Below are 16,391 nucleotides of genomic sequence, written 5' to 3'. Positions count from 1 at the left end.
CTGGACTGGATGATTCTGGGACCAGCTAGAGAAGCTTTCCCTCCACTCTTGGCCTGCAGCTCTTCAAACCCCACCCCCACCCCCCACCTTGCAGCGTCCTGCCCACCCCCCACTCCCTGCGGCTCTAGAGCATCCCCGCTCCCATTGGACCAATCCCCAGACGCCTCGCCCCACCTGTGTCAGATGCCTAGAAATCCCTTCCCGCACGTGGCCCAGCTGGAGGCTATCTGGTCCCCATTCGCCCCCCAATTTAGGAAAAAAGGGTCCTTTCCCACAGCCTTGGATCGGGAGTGCTCAGCCGCCAGTGCAGTTCGGGCGGCCCGGCCAGGCTTAGGGGAGACCCCCGAGTGCTGGGAAGAGGTGTTCCTGGGGCCTTGAAACCTTCCAGACCCGCTCAGTATAAACCGCCTTGGGCTTGTGTCAACATCCGAGGCTGGAGACTGGCGGCGGCTGGGGACCGGCTCCGACTAAGGGACGGGAAGACGGGAGGGTGGGGCATGGAGGGGGGTCTGTGGGATAGAAAGAGGGGTCCTTTGGGGAAGATTCCCGAGCGGTCCTTGGTGGGGGAGGGGTCCGCAAGAACAAGGAAGGCCGTCTGGGCAGGGCTTGGAATTAGGGGCTTTGGGGAGTCCACGCCCAGCGGTCACGGAGAGGTTGGGTACTTGGCCCTTTGTCCTGTGTTCCCCGCGCCCACCCGCCCTCTTTCTGTGCCACCGCGTGAGGGGAGAGGTGTGTTGCAGGGGTGATGCCAAGGCGTGAGCTGCTGACCACCATCTATCGCTTCCCCTCCCCACCCAGCCCCTTGGCACCTTCCTCCAAATCCGGGGGGATACGGAGGGGGTCACATAGCGTGACTCATTCCCTCTTCCATCCCACCCCCGCTGGGGCCCAGGAAGGGAAGGTTTAGAAACTCGGCGGCGGCTCTCCCGTTTCCATAGCAACCGTGAGGTTGTTTTTGCGAACCCCCTCCCATCGTCCACACTTTTCACCCCAGATTGCGGCCCGGGGTCTGAGCCTCCGGGCGCGGTGCAGAGGGGTACAGCCCAACCCCTTCCTCGCGACTCCCAGGAAGGTCAGCGCGGGCAGGCGGGGTGCGCTCCTGCCGCAGGGCCTCACTGGCCACCCGGTCCCCACCTGAAGCCGCGCCTGCCACTCCGCCCCAGCGGAGCCAATCACGCCAGATCTGCCCCGGGTGAGGTGGGGCTTATGCAAATCCTGTCGCCTCCGAGAGACACAAGTGATACCAGAGCTGGGAGGCGGCTGCAGCGCGCATCTTGGGGAACCTGGCCGCCCACCCACGAGCCAGTCTCGATCCCCGAGTCCAGCTGAGGCTCGGAGCCATCCGGCGAACGGCGAGCGGCCTCAGGTAACGCGGGCGGGGCTGGGCGGAGGCCCTTGTCCCCTCCCCCTCCGCTCTCCATTCCCAATCTCGCTTGCTGCCCCCTCTGATTCATTTCCCTGGCCGCAGGTTCTGCCACAAGCGGCAGCATCTGTAGGGGGGACCCCCACCCACGTCCAGGCCCCATGGGTCCCAGGAAAGGAGGCAGAGCTGCTTCCTTATCCCCAGTTCAGGTGAAAACAACCGCTGCTCTGGCCCCCAACACACACACACCTGGGTGTGCAGTGTTGCTGGTACCAGAGGAGGCACCAGTCAACATCTCTCCTTTGGAGACAGGTAGTCCACCCAGTCCCATGGCAACCTCCCACCTCCATAGATAACCTCGACCCCTATCACCCAGCCCCACCAGCCGCTCAGCCCCCCTCCCCCCAAAAAACCCCAACCTCCCTCCCCCTTTCTCTTCACAACACTTTCAACAGTGCCTCCTCACCAAGGTTCAGTGCTAGGCGGAGGCCCCATGTGTGGTCTTTTCATCCTGGTTGGAGGATGAACCAGGGACTCCAATCCCCAGCAGACCACCCCTACCTACCTGTCTGTCACTGCAACCAAGGTCCCAGCCTCCTCCACTCCCCTCACCCCTTACAGCAAAGCACCAAGTCCTCTCATTCTTCCTGTCAAATATCTTTCTAATCTGTACCCTCTCCGGCCTCCTTGCACCAGTCACTCCCTCTGAATGCCTATCTTCCTGCTGCCCTGCCCGGACTGTGCCAAAGCTCCATGCGGGACCTTGTGGCTCCTTTCCCTAAGGTGACCTGAGCCTGGAGGGCAGAAGAGCTGGTTCAGATCTTGTCTCTGCCTCAGTGCTGTCTGACTTTGGCCAAGTCACTTCCCTCTCCGATCCGTTGTGAAATGGGGAAGGGGTCAGGACCGAGGGTGGACTGAATGAGATGATCTTGAATGGCCACCCAACAGTGACACACTCTGGTTCGATGGCTGATTAGGAGAAAACAGGACCCTTTCCCTCTATCCCTAAACTATGGAGGTGTTTTAGAGAGGAGGCCTGGGGGGAAGGGTTAGTCCTCAGTGAAGGGACATTGCTTCTTACCAAGGCCTAGGTCAAGGCGACCCCCTCACCAGGCCCAGGCCCCCTTTCTGCTGTTAGGAGTCCCTCCTAGACCACCAGCCTACATGCATGGACAGCTCCAAGGTAGAGGTGGTCAGCAGGGCCTGTCCTTTGTTTATCATCCCCTGCCTCTCATTAACAAGGAGAGAGAGAAGCTGCAGCTTCTATGGCTGCTGCTTGGAGAAGAGCAAATGAAGGAGAGGAAAGAGAGAAAAATCTCCTGACCAGGGAGCTGTTGTCACCATGGCAACCGTCTCAGCACCAGTTTCTCTGAAGCTGGGCGAGGGTGTGGGATTATTGCATCCCTCAGTCCCGCCCACCCTACTGCCACCTTCCCATCTGAAGCCCACAGCCCTGAGCTCTGCCCTCTGGAAGAAGCCTCTGGGCACAGAGAGCAGCAGCTTGGTGTATGGCCCTGCGCCAGCTCCTTCGCAGCTGGAGGGCAGCCCGCAAGAGGTAGGCAAAGGGGCCTGCGCACTCAGCAGGGTTACAGCGCCAACAGAACGAGCCCCAGTGCATTCTGGCCTCCGCCTTGCTGCTGATGGGCTCTACTTTACCTTGGGTGAACCCTTTCTATCGTCAGGTCTGGCTTCCATCGCCTCTGAAGTTGGTGCAAGGGCAGAACACAGATAAAACAGCCTGAGGCCCTTCTTCGGAGGAAGAAGTGGGTTCTGCCCGTCTCATGTAATCCACCAAGGAGCACTCACGGAACATCGCTGGGTTCCAAGCACCACCCCTGGGCCCGCAGGGTGGTGAGGTGCAGCCACAGAGGGACAGAGCGAGAACTCCGTGTGGGGCAGCTACAAGGGGGCAAACTTGGGAGCAAAGGGAAAAGCGTTTCTCTCACTCTCAGAGGTTCTCCAAAGTGGACTGGGAGGGGATAAGCTCTTTGCCATTGAGCAAAAAGGCTCAGGCAAGGGTTTAATGCAAGGGCCTCTCCTAAATCAGGCTCCATCCTAGAGTTCTAGAGCACCAGGTGAGGGTCAGAGAGCTCTGAGGTCTACATACTCGTGGGGCTCAACTCCCCAGCCTCACAGGGTCTACTCATGCCCTCATGCTCCTGATTGTCCACTGTCCGGGTGGGGAGAGGCCGATCATAAGGAAGTGGGCTGCAGCCAGGCCTACAGACTGCTTATAGCTGCGTGAGTCCAGGAGAGAAGGATATTAGGGGAGAAGAAAACAGCTAAGCCATAGGTGAGGTAGGTTCTGGTTGTAAGAAACCAGGTTTGAAAGGAGTATATAGTTTTGAGGGAAAAAGTTAGAGGTGAGGCTAGACAGGTGGGCACCTTGGCACCAGGTTCTAGAGGATTCTGGAGTTTGAGGGGACACGTGGGCATGACCCCCTCTAGCCTATATCGCACTTCTGGGCAAAACCAGAAAAGACATTCCTTGGAGGAAAGGAATCAGAAGAACAGCACTTCCTCTGAGGCTGTTGAGCCCACAGGCATGGCTTGCCAAGCAGTGGCCCAGCTGGCTTTCAGCCCCCTTGGCTGTGCCCCTGGCCCTGACTGAGGAGAGAGAAAGGACATAGTGAAGTTTACAGGAGCACTTCAAAAGAAGGAACAATAGCCCAAACAGTGTAGCTCAGTGGTTGAGTGTCAAACTATGAACCAGGAGGTCCTGGTTCGATTCCCAGTCAGGGCACATGTCCAGGTTGCAGTCTCGATCCCCAGTGGGGGCTGTGTAGGAGGCAGCCAATCAGTGATTCTCTCTCATCACTGATGTTTCTGTCTCTTTCTCCTTCTCCCTTCCTGTCTGAAATCAATAAAAACAGTTGTTGTTTTTTTAAAGAAGGAACAATAGGACTTGGTGGCAAGTTGGACCTAGGGAAAAAGAGAAGGAAACCTAAAGGGAACTAAGATGGCATGCCCCCCGCCTGGGACAAGGGAAGGAAGGAGTGATGGAGAGAGGACAGCCACAGGTTGAAGATGAGTCTGGTTGTAGATGTACTGGGTTAGAGGTGCTAGTGGGCTACTCCAAAGGGTGTCAGCTACTGTGACCTGGAGCTCAGTAAGATGGTCCCACTGAGGCTAAGAGGCAGATCAGAGCTATGGTTTTCCCCAAAAGGCAGGTAGGAGTGGAGAAGGTTTGCATTGGCGAAGAGTAGCCATGATTTGGAGGGAGTGGTTCAGGCAGTTAGCATGGATTCAGCGTAGGTGCTCATCTGAGCTCTTCCACTGACCTGCTGTGTAACTCAGGCTTGTTTTCTCCTCTCTTTGGGTTTTCACTAACATAAGGGGATGATCTTAAAGGGCACTGCCAGTTTTGGCCTACCAATCTAAAAGCAATAGAGGGAATAAGGAGAAAGGAGGTGAAGACATAGTTCTTGGCGGGCCTGGGACCAAATGGGGGCCAAGAACAGGTATGGCCCCAGGAGACACAGAATTGTGGGAGGGAGGAGAACAGGGGCAGAAGGTGGGAGATACACAGACACTATGACACACAGAGACAGTGCTCTCTGACAGACTTGCAATCTCATACATTGACACGCTCCCACCCACACCCTGCACCTGATGCAGACACTCAGACACATTCCACAGGAGACAGCGGAAGAGGCTCTGCCTCCCCCATCAGATTCGTCCACCTCTGTGTTCTCTAGCTTCCTTGACTATACCCTGAGTCTTCAATGTACTTTGGACTTGAGGAGGAGGCAGCTGGGTTAGGAGCCTACTTCCTTCTGCCCATGGTGTTCCAGAAGTGTCCTTGACTCTTGCCCCAGTGCAACTGTTTTGAACCTCACAATTCCAGGTTTCTGAAGGTGGCCTACACCCCTCCCCCCCATGGCTTCTCCTGAGGGAATACAGGACTTCTCATCCTCTGAGGGTGGTAGGTAGGGGAGGATGTAGCTACTCCCATTGCTTCTTGATCTTCCTCATGGCCCGCGGGAGGAATCTGAGGCTCAGAGATATCTGGTAACTAACTGGAAGTCAGGCAGCAAAGGAGGGGACATGGAACAGACTAACCTCTGTTTATGGTGCTCTCAGCAGTAAAGATTAGAAGCCACACTGGCCTGGGGTGGGCCGTAAAAGGGGCATTCCTTTTTCTGGCCTGAGGGCTTCTTTTTCTAGAGTATCTTCATGGCAGGCTACCCTGCAATTGGATTCTGGGGCCCTTCCAGACTCCAAGCAGGTCCAAGTCACCTCCCAGGCCATGTCCTGGGAAACTCAAGCTCTGGAGGGACATTCCTCCCACGGAGTTCAGACAGGAGTGTTCATCCAGGGCCCAGTGGGGCATCACTGTGACCATGCTTCCTGGAGAGGGTTGCTCTGCAAACACTTCTTCTGGCACAGGCTACCTGAGGGGCTCACGTTCCAGCTGAGCACTGACTCTTCATCTGCCCCAAACTTGCTTCTCAGCAACACCATCTCCATCCACTCAAACCCAAATCTGAGCATCCGCCTAAACTCCTCCGTCCCTCTCACATCCACTCAGTTACCAAGTCCGGCCAGTGCCCACTCCTGACAGTTCTCAGTCCATCCCCATCTCTTCACATCCCTTACCCTTGAGTCATCATCTCTCATCTGAACTATGCAGCAGGCCCCTCTCTGCTCTCCATACCTTCCCCCACCCAGGTCGTCTTGCACACTGTAACCAAAGGAAAAATTCTAAAACACATTCCTTCTCCCTGAGTTCCCAGCACCTAGGTCAGGACCTGACATATTGTGAGCATTCTGTAAGCGCTGTGGAAGGAATGCTATCTTCCTAGCTCTTGCTTTAAAACCCCTCCAGGTAAAGGCTGAACTTCTTGACATGGATTGAAGGCCCTTTATAATCAGCTGCCTACCTACCTCTTTGACCTAATTATGAGTTCCTGAAAGTGGGCTTGTGTCTACTTTATCCCCATGACTAGCACAGGCCTTAGCACACAGTCAGCCTCAATAAATGCTCAGGGAATGAATGAACTAACGGAAAGCAAAATCTAATCAGGGTCATCAGTGCTACTAGCTAGGACTCCTATTTGTACAGAAGAAAGAGGGAGAGAAGCTTCCCGCTGGGATGGCCTGGAAGGCCTTGAAGAAGTTGGGAGGTGGTACCAGGGGACACAGGAGGAACCTGCCTCAGGTCCCTGCTAGGAGAGGAGCCTGCAGAGGCAGGTAGGGCTGAGTGTGAAAGCTCTGAATAGCAAGGAGGGAATTAAGACTTTATTCTATGGGTGTGGGGAGCTATGGAAGGTGTAAATGGGAAGAGAGGATGAAGATTGTGGCATGCAGCCCCTGTCAGTGAAAAGGAGGGGAGTGGAGACCTGAAAGGCTAGAAATCCTGGAAACCTGCACCCAGTTTTTTGGGAGAGGGGTGGAGAGGGGCGGTAGGAGCTCCTATGGGAAGGGATGTGGTGAAGGAGCGAGCCCAACTGTAGGAAGATGGGGCTTGTTGAGCGTGGCGGTGAGAGGAGGGATACCCAACCAGCTGTGGAGAGAGGGATCCTGGCTGTGGGAATGTGGGTTTGTTATGGGAGGGAGCTGTTCTAGAGAAAGGGAACCCTGTTTTACGGGAACTTGGAGGACCGCTGCTTGCGCCTGTCCCCCAGGCCCCGCCATGGGGAAGACCAACAGCAAGCTGGCCCCGGAGGTGCTGGAGGACCTGGTTCAGAACACCGAGTTCAGCGAGCAGGAGCTGAAGCAGTGGTACAAGGGCTTCCTGAAGGACTGCCCCAGCGGCATCCTCAACCTGGAGGAGTTCCAGCAGCTCTACATCAAGGTGGGCGGGCCGGGTGCGCGTGGGGGCGGGGCCGGGCACGGGGGTGGGGGGGGGGAGCCGAAGGGGCGGGGTGGGGCGGGGCCAGGTACCCCGGGGGCGGGCCGGAGAGAGGCCAGGCCATCGCGGCGCCCCAACTCCCTGCGTCCCCTCCTCAGTTCTTCCCCTACGGCGACGCCTCCAAGTTTGCTCAGCACGCTTTCCGCACCTTCGACAAGAACGGCGACGGCACCATCGACTTTCGGGAGTTCATCTGCGCCCTTTCTGTCACTTCCCGCGGCAGCTTCGAGCAGAAACTCAACTGGGCCTTTGAGATGTACGACCTGGACGGCGACGGGCGCATCACGCGCTTGGAGATGCTGGAGATCATCGAGGTGCGCTGGGCGGACGGAGAGGCGGGGGGGGGGGGGGGGGGGGGGGGGAGGGGGGGGTGCGGGGGTGGCGCGCCCCCTGTCTTCGCCGCCAGGCCCTTCTCTGCACCGCCCTCTCCAGCCAGCTCCTCGGGCCTCTGGAGCGTCCTCGCTGCACCCACCTCCCCCCCCTACCCCCCACCCCCGACCCCGCTTCCTAGGCCACCTAGCATGGGTTGGGAGCGTGGTGTTGGACAGGCCTTGTGCTAAGTCCTTTACCCAACAACCCTGGAGGGCAGGTACTGTCAGAAACCCCATTTTACAGATGAGGAAACGTAGCTAATGGTGGTTCATGATTCAAATCCAGGGAGTCTGACCCCAGAGCCTAAGTTCTTTTAGCTCCTTGTTCTCTCAACAAATGCGTGTTGAATGCCTGTCCTGTGCCAGGCGCTGTTCAGAGTTCCTGCTTTCATGGGAAGCAAGGAGACTGTAGTTAGGAGACTTCACAGCAGCCCAGTCAGGATCTGATGGAAGTGACAGCCATGGAGGGTCAGTAGAAGTGGTTGGATATGGGATTTATTGGGATTGATTGCAAAATTAGAGGGGACGAGATTCCCTGAAGGATTGGACGTGGGTATGAGAGAAGGAGAGTCAAGAATAGTGTCAAGGTTTTTGAACAACTCGAAGAATGAATTTGCTATTTCCTGAGACAGGAAATGAATGCCTGGGGAGGAGCAGGTGGAAAGTGAAGAGTTGGGTTTTAGACATGTTAGTGTGAGATGCTCATTAAATATCCAGTCTTAACAACCATACATCACTTCACCTTCCAGCATCCTCCCCATTTCCCAGTGTTCTCCCTGCCCACTCCCAAACCCCCTTCACTCACCCCCAATCCTCCTGCCCCCTGTGCCCCACCAGGCTATCTACAAGATGGTGGGCACCGTGATCATGATGCGCATGAACCAGGATGGGCTCACGCCCCAGCAGCGTGTGGACAAGATCTTCAAGAAGATGGACCAGGATAAGGATGACCAGATTACTCTGGAGGAGTTCAAAGAGGCAGCCAAGAGTGACCCATCCATTGTGCTGCTGCTGCAGTGTGACATGCAGAAGTAGAGAGCAAAGGCTGGTGAGGGGCTGGGCCCTGGCCAGGAGGAGCGTGGCCACCTCCCAACCCCATGACCTCTCTGGCTGGCCCTTCCCTAGGGGGAGGGGTACTCCAGCCTCATTCTCTGGCCCACCCACCCCTCTGCCCAAGCCCTTGCTCCCCTCAATCAAGATCTTTGAGGGAACACTTCACCCTGGAAAAGAGAGATCCTCAGGTATCCTGTGGTCTAGACCCACCCCCAGTCTTGGCCCAGAACTAACATCCACTGGGCAAAGGGGAGTTAGCTTTTGCCCCTATAGGCAGGGTTAAGGAGGGAGGCTGGGGTTCTGCTTCGAAAGTCCGTTCTTCCTGGGGTTATATTGTATAAGATGTGGTTCCACACACCCCAGTTAAAGGGCCAAATTGGGTCTGTCCTTTATTAAGGACCCAGGTCCCTTACAGGTGGTCTCTGCCCTGTTCCCTCAACTCTCCCTGGCTCTTTTGGCTCCTGTCTTTGAAGCGTTCATTCAGTCCTTTCTTCAGCTAACAGTCATTGAGCCCCTGTTCAGTGTCAGGCACCTCTAGGTGCTAAGGATATGGTAGTCTACAGGACACATTCTGTGCCCTCCGGAAGCTCACACAGGGAGGCAGGCTTCCAGTGGTCAGAGACGTTGAACACAGCTGAGCACAGGGTGGGTAAGGCTGGTTAGTTTGAGAGGAACTATTAAATCTTTCCACTCCGTTCTATGCAGAGCTGCAGGAGGATAAATGAAGTGTTTGGAAGTCTAAGAACCATGTAAGTGGAAGTTTTAAGAAAAATTGAAATTTATGCAATACCTAATTTTTTTTAGTACCCTTAAAAGGAGCTAAAGTAATTTTATTAGTTTAGGGTATTAAAACATACTCTATATTACTTGATTTCTTATAAAATAATAAAATGAATACAGAAATGCTAATTTTCATGGGGAAAAAGAGCTGAGAGAAAAAAAAGAGGGAAACACCACCAAACTCACCAGAAAACACTTTTTCTTATCAAGCTAAATCCTGAGCTGTTGCCATCAGCAGCTTCTACTGTTTCCTTTTTACTGATCCTTTTCAATTCCGTGAGCAACTCTGTTAGTCTGGTTAGGTGCTGTCTTCAGAAACACAAAAACAAGGTTCGCTGAGAGTGCGACTGTGTATTTCCCACATCTTGGTAGTTCCTTTCTGGATTTGATCTAGTTCCAAGGATGGGCTTGTTCTTTCACTGTTACAGAAGTAGAAGGAGCTAGAAGAAGAGCCCATCTGGCCAGTGTTTAGGTGCCAGGCTGCATTTATGGACCAAATGCCTAAAAATGTGCTGGGCACGCTCCATTTGAAAAGCTTTTTCTAACTCCAAATCCTAAATCGGGCAGGTAATCGTCATCCAAGTGCACTGGCTTTGCTTCCCAATGTCTGCTTTCCGATTTTGGATCCATGAGCTATACAGCTGCATGCTTTGACTGCTAGACAGTTCATCTTGCTTCTTTAAGTCTTTCCCTTTACTTTCTCTTATACTTGTGATCAGAAGTTAGCTTTCATGTGCAGTGACAGTTGACTTCCTCTTGAACTGCTGGTGAAAACAGTCTAGTGCACAGGTGCTGTCAGCCCAGGGTGGGAACAGGGAATGGTTGCTGAGTTGGGGCTGCGGATTGTACCTGCAGGGAAGCAATGGAGCTTGTCTTTTACTTCTGAGTGTTCACCTGTCCTCTCTCTCTGCAGGATGTCCTCTCATCTTGGGGATGTGGACCTTTGGTCCAAAACTCTACTGGGCCTTCCTTCTTGCTGCTCTTGGAGGTAGCGAGGCCATTGGATTGCCACCTCTTTCTATCCTGCCTATGACCTGCCTGTTACCAAGGCTAGGGAACTCACATCCTCAGGCAGTAACCAGTAGGCTTTTATCCAGTAACGCCTCAAAGGATGTTCCATTGCTCTCAGGAGCTGGCCATGAGGTGTATCTTGTGCTGTCAGTCGGCACCCCAGATACTCAATAGCCTGGCTCAGCTGACACTTCCAATGGAAGGCTTTTTACAAAGTGGGGTTCCCATCCCCCAAACGTTGAATCTAACTCAACTCCCAATCACACAGAACTTCATGGCTTTCAAAGGCTTGCCATCCACCCCATCTTATTCTACGCTCACAGCCTAGGGAAATGGGGATTTCATTTCCCATTTCCTTTCTCCGGACTTGGAGGCCGAGGCACAGAGAAGGGGAGTCTCATGTGCAAAGGCACAGAGTCAGGAGGTGGCACAGTGCCAAGACTTGAACCCAAGACTCTAAGCAGGTTCTTCCCTTCAGAGTCTCTCCCCTACTCATTTATTTGACTCTGAGTTGCACAGAGGTTGGCTGGGGGACAAGCTAAGTTAGTTTGGTCTTTTACAAGCTTCCTGCTAAGAAGTTCCTAAAGCTGTGGTCTTCCAAAAAGAAATAGGAGCTGGGGTGAAGTCCCCACATTTTCGAGCATTTTGTTTTCTGTTCTGGGAAGCCCTGCCTACAAATCAGTGCTGTCCTAGGAGGCCTCTGACTCGGAACCCCGGAAGCGTCTTGCACTGTCTCTACCATTAACTTCCTCCCTAAGAGAACTGCTTCTGTGTTTTCCCAGCTGGTAGGCAAGTCCTACCTGTGAGGGCGTGTTTGATCACTCCAAGCTTTTGGACACACATCCCTGGCTGATATTTGCTGGTGAGGCCAAAGACCCAGCAGTGCCGAATACATAATGCCAGGCCAGGGACCGGCATTGCTAATGGGAGGAGCCATAGACAGGCCAGGCCTGGCTCCCACATACTCCTGATGTCCCAAGGACACTGCCTGGGAGCTCCGGTGGTAGAGCACTGGCCCTGCAGTGAGAAGAGAGGCAGTCCTCCCATCTCTGCCCCAGCTGAGAGGGACTTGTCACAGAGCACAAGGTTAGCAGAGATGGAAGTACGACTCACATAGACTCAAAAATATACAGACAGTTAAGACGTTGATATATCCAGACTCTCCTTTGAAGTTCTGTATCTTCTTGCAGCAACTCTGAATCGCACGATTCCAAATCTCTCTTCTAACTGTATTCTGTCCTCATTCAATCTTTAGTCCAACTGATGAGCTCCTTCTTATCTCTAAAAATCATCAACAAGGGCTACTTCAGATGGCCGCTGCAGTCCTTTGAGCTATCGTCAGGATTGCATAACCGACCTTAAATCAAACATTAAGGAAAAGGAAGCGCATAAGCAAAGGCACTTTATCTTTTCCTGACAATGGCAGAGTCCCTAGAGGAGAAATGGATTTTGAGAGAGAGAGGGAGAGAGAGAGAGAGAGAGAGAGAGAGAAAGAGAGAGGAGAGAGAGAGAGAGAGAGAGAGAGAGAGAGAGAGAGAGGAGGGGAGAATACCTGGGGTTTTTGGCAAGGTAGTAAGCTGACACTGTAAATTTTTACACAAAAATTTACTAAAGCAGCAAATATTTCCTGAAGACCCACCCTGGGTGAGGCTTTGTGCTGGCTTTAGAGAGCACTGTGGGGGCAAGAATATATTTTCTACATATTTTATTCATCAGTTTTGAAAAAAATTCAAATCCTGCAATTGAAAAGTCTCAGAAAAACATGGGATTTTTCTCTCTGAGATTTTCAGGGTTTTCTTTTCCCTTTGCCAGAGTGTGGGGGCAGGACCAGGCCTCTCAGGGTATCTGGCCCTTCCTACTTGGCGGAGGCTCTGGGAGTGTTGAGGCCTGGGGCAGGAGGGGGGATGGGTGGCACAGGGGTGCTCCCAACTCATTCACCACTCTGGCCCTGTCCCCTGTGGATGTGCTGCTCCTGGCTGTGCCCACAGTGACTGTCCTCACTGTTCCACCCTGTGCTGTGGTGTGTGTGTGCGTTCTCACTGACAGTGAATAAAAGGTGTGACTGTGCCGAGGGTTCCTGCTCTTCTCTAAGCTGGGAGAGGGCTGGAGTGAGGGGCAAGGTGGGGGGCTCACACCGTGGGAGCACCTCAGCAACGCCTTAGGACAGAGGTCCTTATTCTAGCAAGGACTCTGGTTACATGAAACAGAGACCCACTTGACAGTTCAAAGAAAGGAGTGAGCAGATTACAAGGGACCCTAAAGGTGGAAAATCAAGAACGACTGGGCCTTCAGGAACTAGAACTAAGAATGGGCCTCTCTCTTTTCTCTGGGCCTCACAGGCTCTTATCCCCTTGGCAATATTTGCATCTTTTCCTGGGTTTCTCTCCAGACTTCCTGGGTTCCCCTGCACCAAGTGGCTGCATCCTAACTCTGTATCAAGACTCACCAGCGATGACAATGCCCCTCGTGTCTCTTAGCTCCAGTTCCAAAGCAAAATAATCTGATTGGTTCAGCTCAGCTTTGGGTGGGACCCCTTGGTCCAATCATCTATGGCCAGACCAGGTGCTGATATGCGGGGTCTTCAGGCAGAGCAGTTCCCCCAGAAGGAAGCTAGTGGCAGCAGAGAGTGGGGCTCGGCTTCTCCAGGGTTACAATGGCCCATGCGGTGCACTATGTACTAATTAGGGAAAGGGATCCCCTCTGAGTGGAAGCGTCCCTGTAAGTATGCAGCCAGACCATGGTGGCACCTTCGGGCTAATTAGGAAAATACACCCCTTCTTCTCAACAAACACAGCCTTGTCATGCCATATGCACAGCTTGACAAGTGGAGTGTGGTCAGAGGTTGAGTAGAGCATAATTTGTTTGTTATACCATTCACAGGAGCCCCGCCCAAAGCCCCGAGACCCCCTACACTGACCAAATATGGAAAGGATTGGGGATGGGAGCTGGTGGTGGAATGTTCCTCTCAGAAGACCCCTCAGTAGTCAGAGAGGCACTGCCCCCTGCCTGGGGTTGGGGACAGTGGCAGCTGCTGGTGCCTGCTTCCTTCTGAAACGCTCAATTGCTCTCACAAGGGCTTTCTCAAGGACGCGTGGAGGGGGCCAGCTGCCTTGGCAGGAAGCAATTAGGACGGAGGAAGGAGGCTGACCTGGCCTCAGGGCAACCATGAACCTAAGGAGGTGACTCAGAAGTCTGAGAGCTGGGGGCTGCCATTCCTGGCTGAAGCCACACTGGGGGGATGGGGAGTCCTGCCTCCTTCCTGTCTTGGAGTGCATAGGCCCTGGATTACCATCTCCTTAAAACTTCCCCCAAGCCCTCATCATCTCTAGCCCAGGTGAGTCCATCTGCTCTCAGGCTTGCTCTCTGCACCATCTACCTGCCCCAGAGCAGTCCCCCTAAAGCAGTGATGGCGAACCTTTTGAGCTCGGCGTGTCAGCATTTTGAAAAACCCTAACTTAACTCTGGTGCTGTGTCACATATAGAAATTTTTTGATCTTTGCAACCATAGTAAAACAAAGACTTATATTTTTGATATTTATTTTATATATTTAAATGCCATTTAACAAGGAAAAATCAACCAAAAATATGAGTTTCTGTGTCACCTCTGACACGCGTGTCATAGGTTCGCCATTACTGCCTAAAGCATAAATCTGACCATGTCAACTCTTCAGAAGTCTCCCCCCCGCCCCGCCCTCAGTATCAACCTCCCCCAAGGCCTTGCAGGATCTTTCGCCTGCTGACTTCAAAAGCCTGTTCTTCCTCCCCCTCCCCTTCCTGCACCCTGCATTTGAGACACCCCTAATTGCCCCCCATTTCCCTAAGGGATCTCTTAGGCTTCTGTGCCTGTACACAAGCCATTGTCCCTCTCCCGTCTCAATGATCTCCTCTGTGGAGCCCTCCCAAACTTCAAACTGTTGGCTCCTTGAGTGTACACAGTTCATCATGCGATTCCCTGTCAGCTGAGCTGGGCAAATGTGTAAAGGAGCCAGGGCTAGTTGAGGCTTTGGTTTGCAAATAAACAAAATCAAACAAGCACAAGCAAAAAGAGAGGCTTAGTGGCTCATGTAATTGGGAAGTTCAGGCTCTGCTGGATCCAGAGGCTCAACGTTGCACCTTCTCTCCCTACCTGCTTCTGCCTTTTCCTCTCTGTGACCTCATTGTCTTCCCCAGGGGGGCATCCCCCCTGATCTTTCACCTGCCTCAGAGAAAGGAGGGTTCCCAGATCACATTGCCCCAGAGAAGAAAGAGCCCAATCTCCAAGCATCCAAATATAAGAGTATGGCAGAGTGACCCAGCTGGGCCACATGCTCATCCTTGGTTCAATCACTGTGTCCAAGAAAATAGGGCTCGACAGTTGGTCAGACTTGGGCCACATGCCTATTCCTATGACCAGGGAGGCAGGGAGGCAGGGCCAGTTACTAGAAGAAGAAGGTGGGAAAGGTTGCTAGTAAAAAAATAAAATAAAAACAGCGCCCAGCTGGTGCAGCTCAGCAGTTGAGCATCCACCCAGGAACCAAGATGTCACCTGTTCGATTCCTGGTCAGGGCACATGCCTGGATTGCGGGCTTGATCCCCAGTAGGGGGCATGCAGGAAGCAACAGAATGTCTCTATCTCTCCATCCCTCTCCCTTCCCCTCTCTCTAAAAACCAATAAAAACATATTTAAAAAACAAACAAACAAAACAATAGCCACCAACTTTTCAGGGAGGCATTAGTTGAAGTGATGTGGAGAATATCATGGAAATTTAGAGATGGGCACGTTAGCCAGAGCCTCAACTGGGGCTTGAGAAACTGTCAGGATCAGAGGTAGCTCCCTCTCAGGGCAGCATGGTTCCTCTTTCGTAGGGTCTCGACTCCCTTCTGCACATCATCTTCCATCTTTACCTGCTGATCGGCTCATTCTGCTCACAGCTCACTAAGGCTCATCCAGGTCTCTTGGAAGCCAACTGCATTTCACGGCATCCTCAGCTTCCACCCTTGCGGTTGACTTTCCAGTCCCTGTTCCCCAATTCCAAATTCTTGAAAAAGAGGAATCTGGCCCAGATCAACTTTTCAAAGTTCACTGGACAGCATGGGGATGGCTCACCTTTGGGTCAGGTGCTCACTCCCACCCAAGTAACCACCTATTCAGTGATGGCGAACCTTCTGAACTCGGCGTGTCAGCATTTTGAAAAACCCTAACTTAACTCTGGTGCCGTGTCACATATAGAAATTTTTTGATATTTGCAACCATAGTAAAACAAAGACATATTTTTGATATTTATTTTGTATATTTAAATGTCATTTAACAAGGAAAAATCAACCAAAAAGATGAGTTTCTGTGTCACCTCTGACACGCATGTCATAGGTTCGCCGTCACTGACCTATATGATCTTCTAAGTGATTTCTTTCTCCTCCTCCTCCTCCTCCTCCTCCTCCTTCATGAGGCACCTGAGAATAATTGACCCCTTCCTAGAGTTTCATTATTTATTGTTGTGTAACAAGCCACCCCATAACTTAGTGCTTAACACAACAACACTTTATTTTTTTTATGACTCTGTGGGTTGGCTAGGCTCAGCTGGGAGGTTTTCCTGCTTCGTGGCTGGGTCACTCATCCAGCAGCATCTCGCTGGAGCTGAGCTGGAGCTGAAACAGCTTAGACGGCCCACTCATATGTCTGGCAACTGATGCTGACAGTCTCGGGGGAAACTACTGTTCTCCACTGGCTACTTATCCTCCAGGGCCGCTCGGCCTCAGCCTGTGGACCTTCCGGCAGGACATCCAGACTTCTTTACCTAAGCTGGCTCCCAAGAGGGCAAAAATGGAATCTGCAAGGCCTCTGAAGGCTTAAGCTTGGGAACTGTATAACTTCCCTTCTACCGAATAATATTAGTCCACTCAGATTCAACCCCACCGCTGGATGGGAGAAATGTCAGTCACATTGCCAAAGGGCAGGCAGGATGGGAGAGAGTTTGGGCTC

The 16,391-nt window shown here is 53.0% G+C and overlaps 1 protein-coding gene across 1 annotated transcript; it reads left to right on the top strand.

Moving 5' to 3' along the window:
* Nucleotides 1-1,037: 1,037 nt before the first annotated feature.
* HPCAL4 (hippocalcin like 4) lies at nucleotides 1,038-12,500 on the top strand. Its single transcript, XM_036352569.1, has 4 exons — nucleotides 1,038-1,366; nucleotides 6,991-7,160; nucleotides 7,316-7,531; nucleotides 8,426-12,500. Exons 2-4 carry the CDS (start codon nucleotides 6,999-7,001, stop codon nucleotides 8,621-8,623), a joined length of 576 nt encoding a protein of 191 aa, XP_036208462.1. The 5' UTR covers nucleotides 1,038-1,366; nucleotides 6,991-6,998; the 3' UTR covers nucleotides 8,624-12,500.
* The last annotated feature ends 3,891 nt before the right edge of the window (nucleotides 12,501-16,391 follow it).

Source organism: Myotis myotis, unplaced genomic scaffold (genome assembly GCF_014108235.1).
Source record: "Myotis myotis isolate mMyoMyo1 unplaced genomic scaffold, mMyoMyo1.p scaffold_m19_p_2, whole genome shotgun sequence".
NCBI lineage: Eukaryota > Metazoa > Chordata > Mammalia > Chiroptera > Vespertilionidae > Myotis > Myotis myotis.
This window is presented reverse-complemented; position numbering and strand designations above follow the sequence as displayed.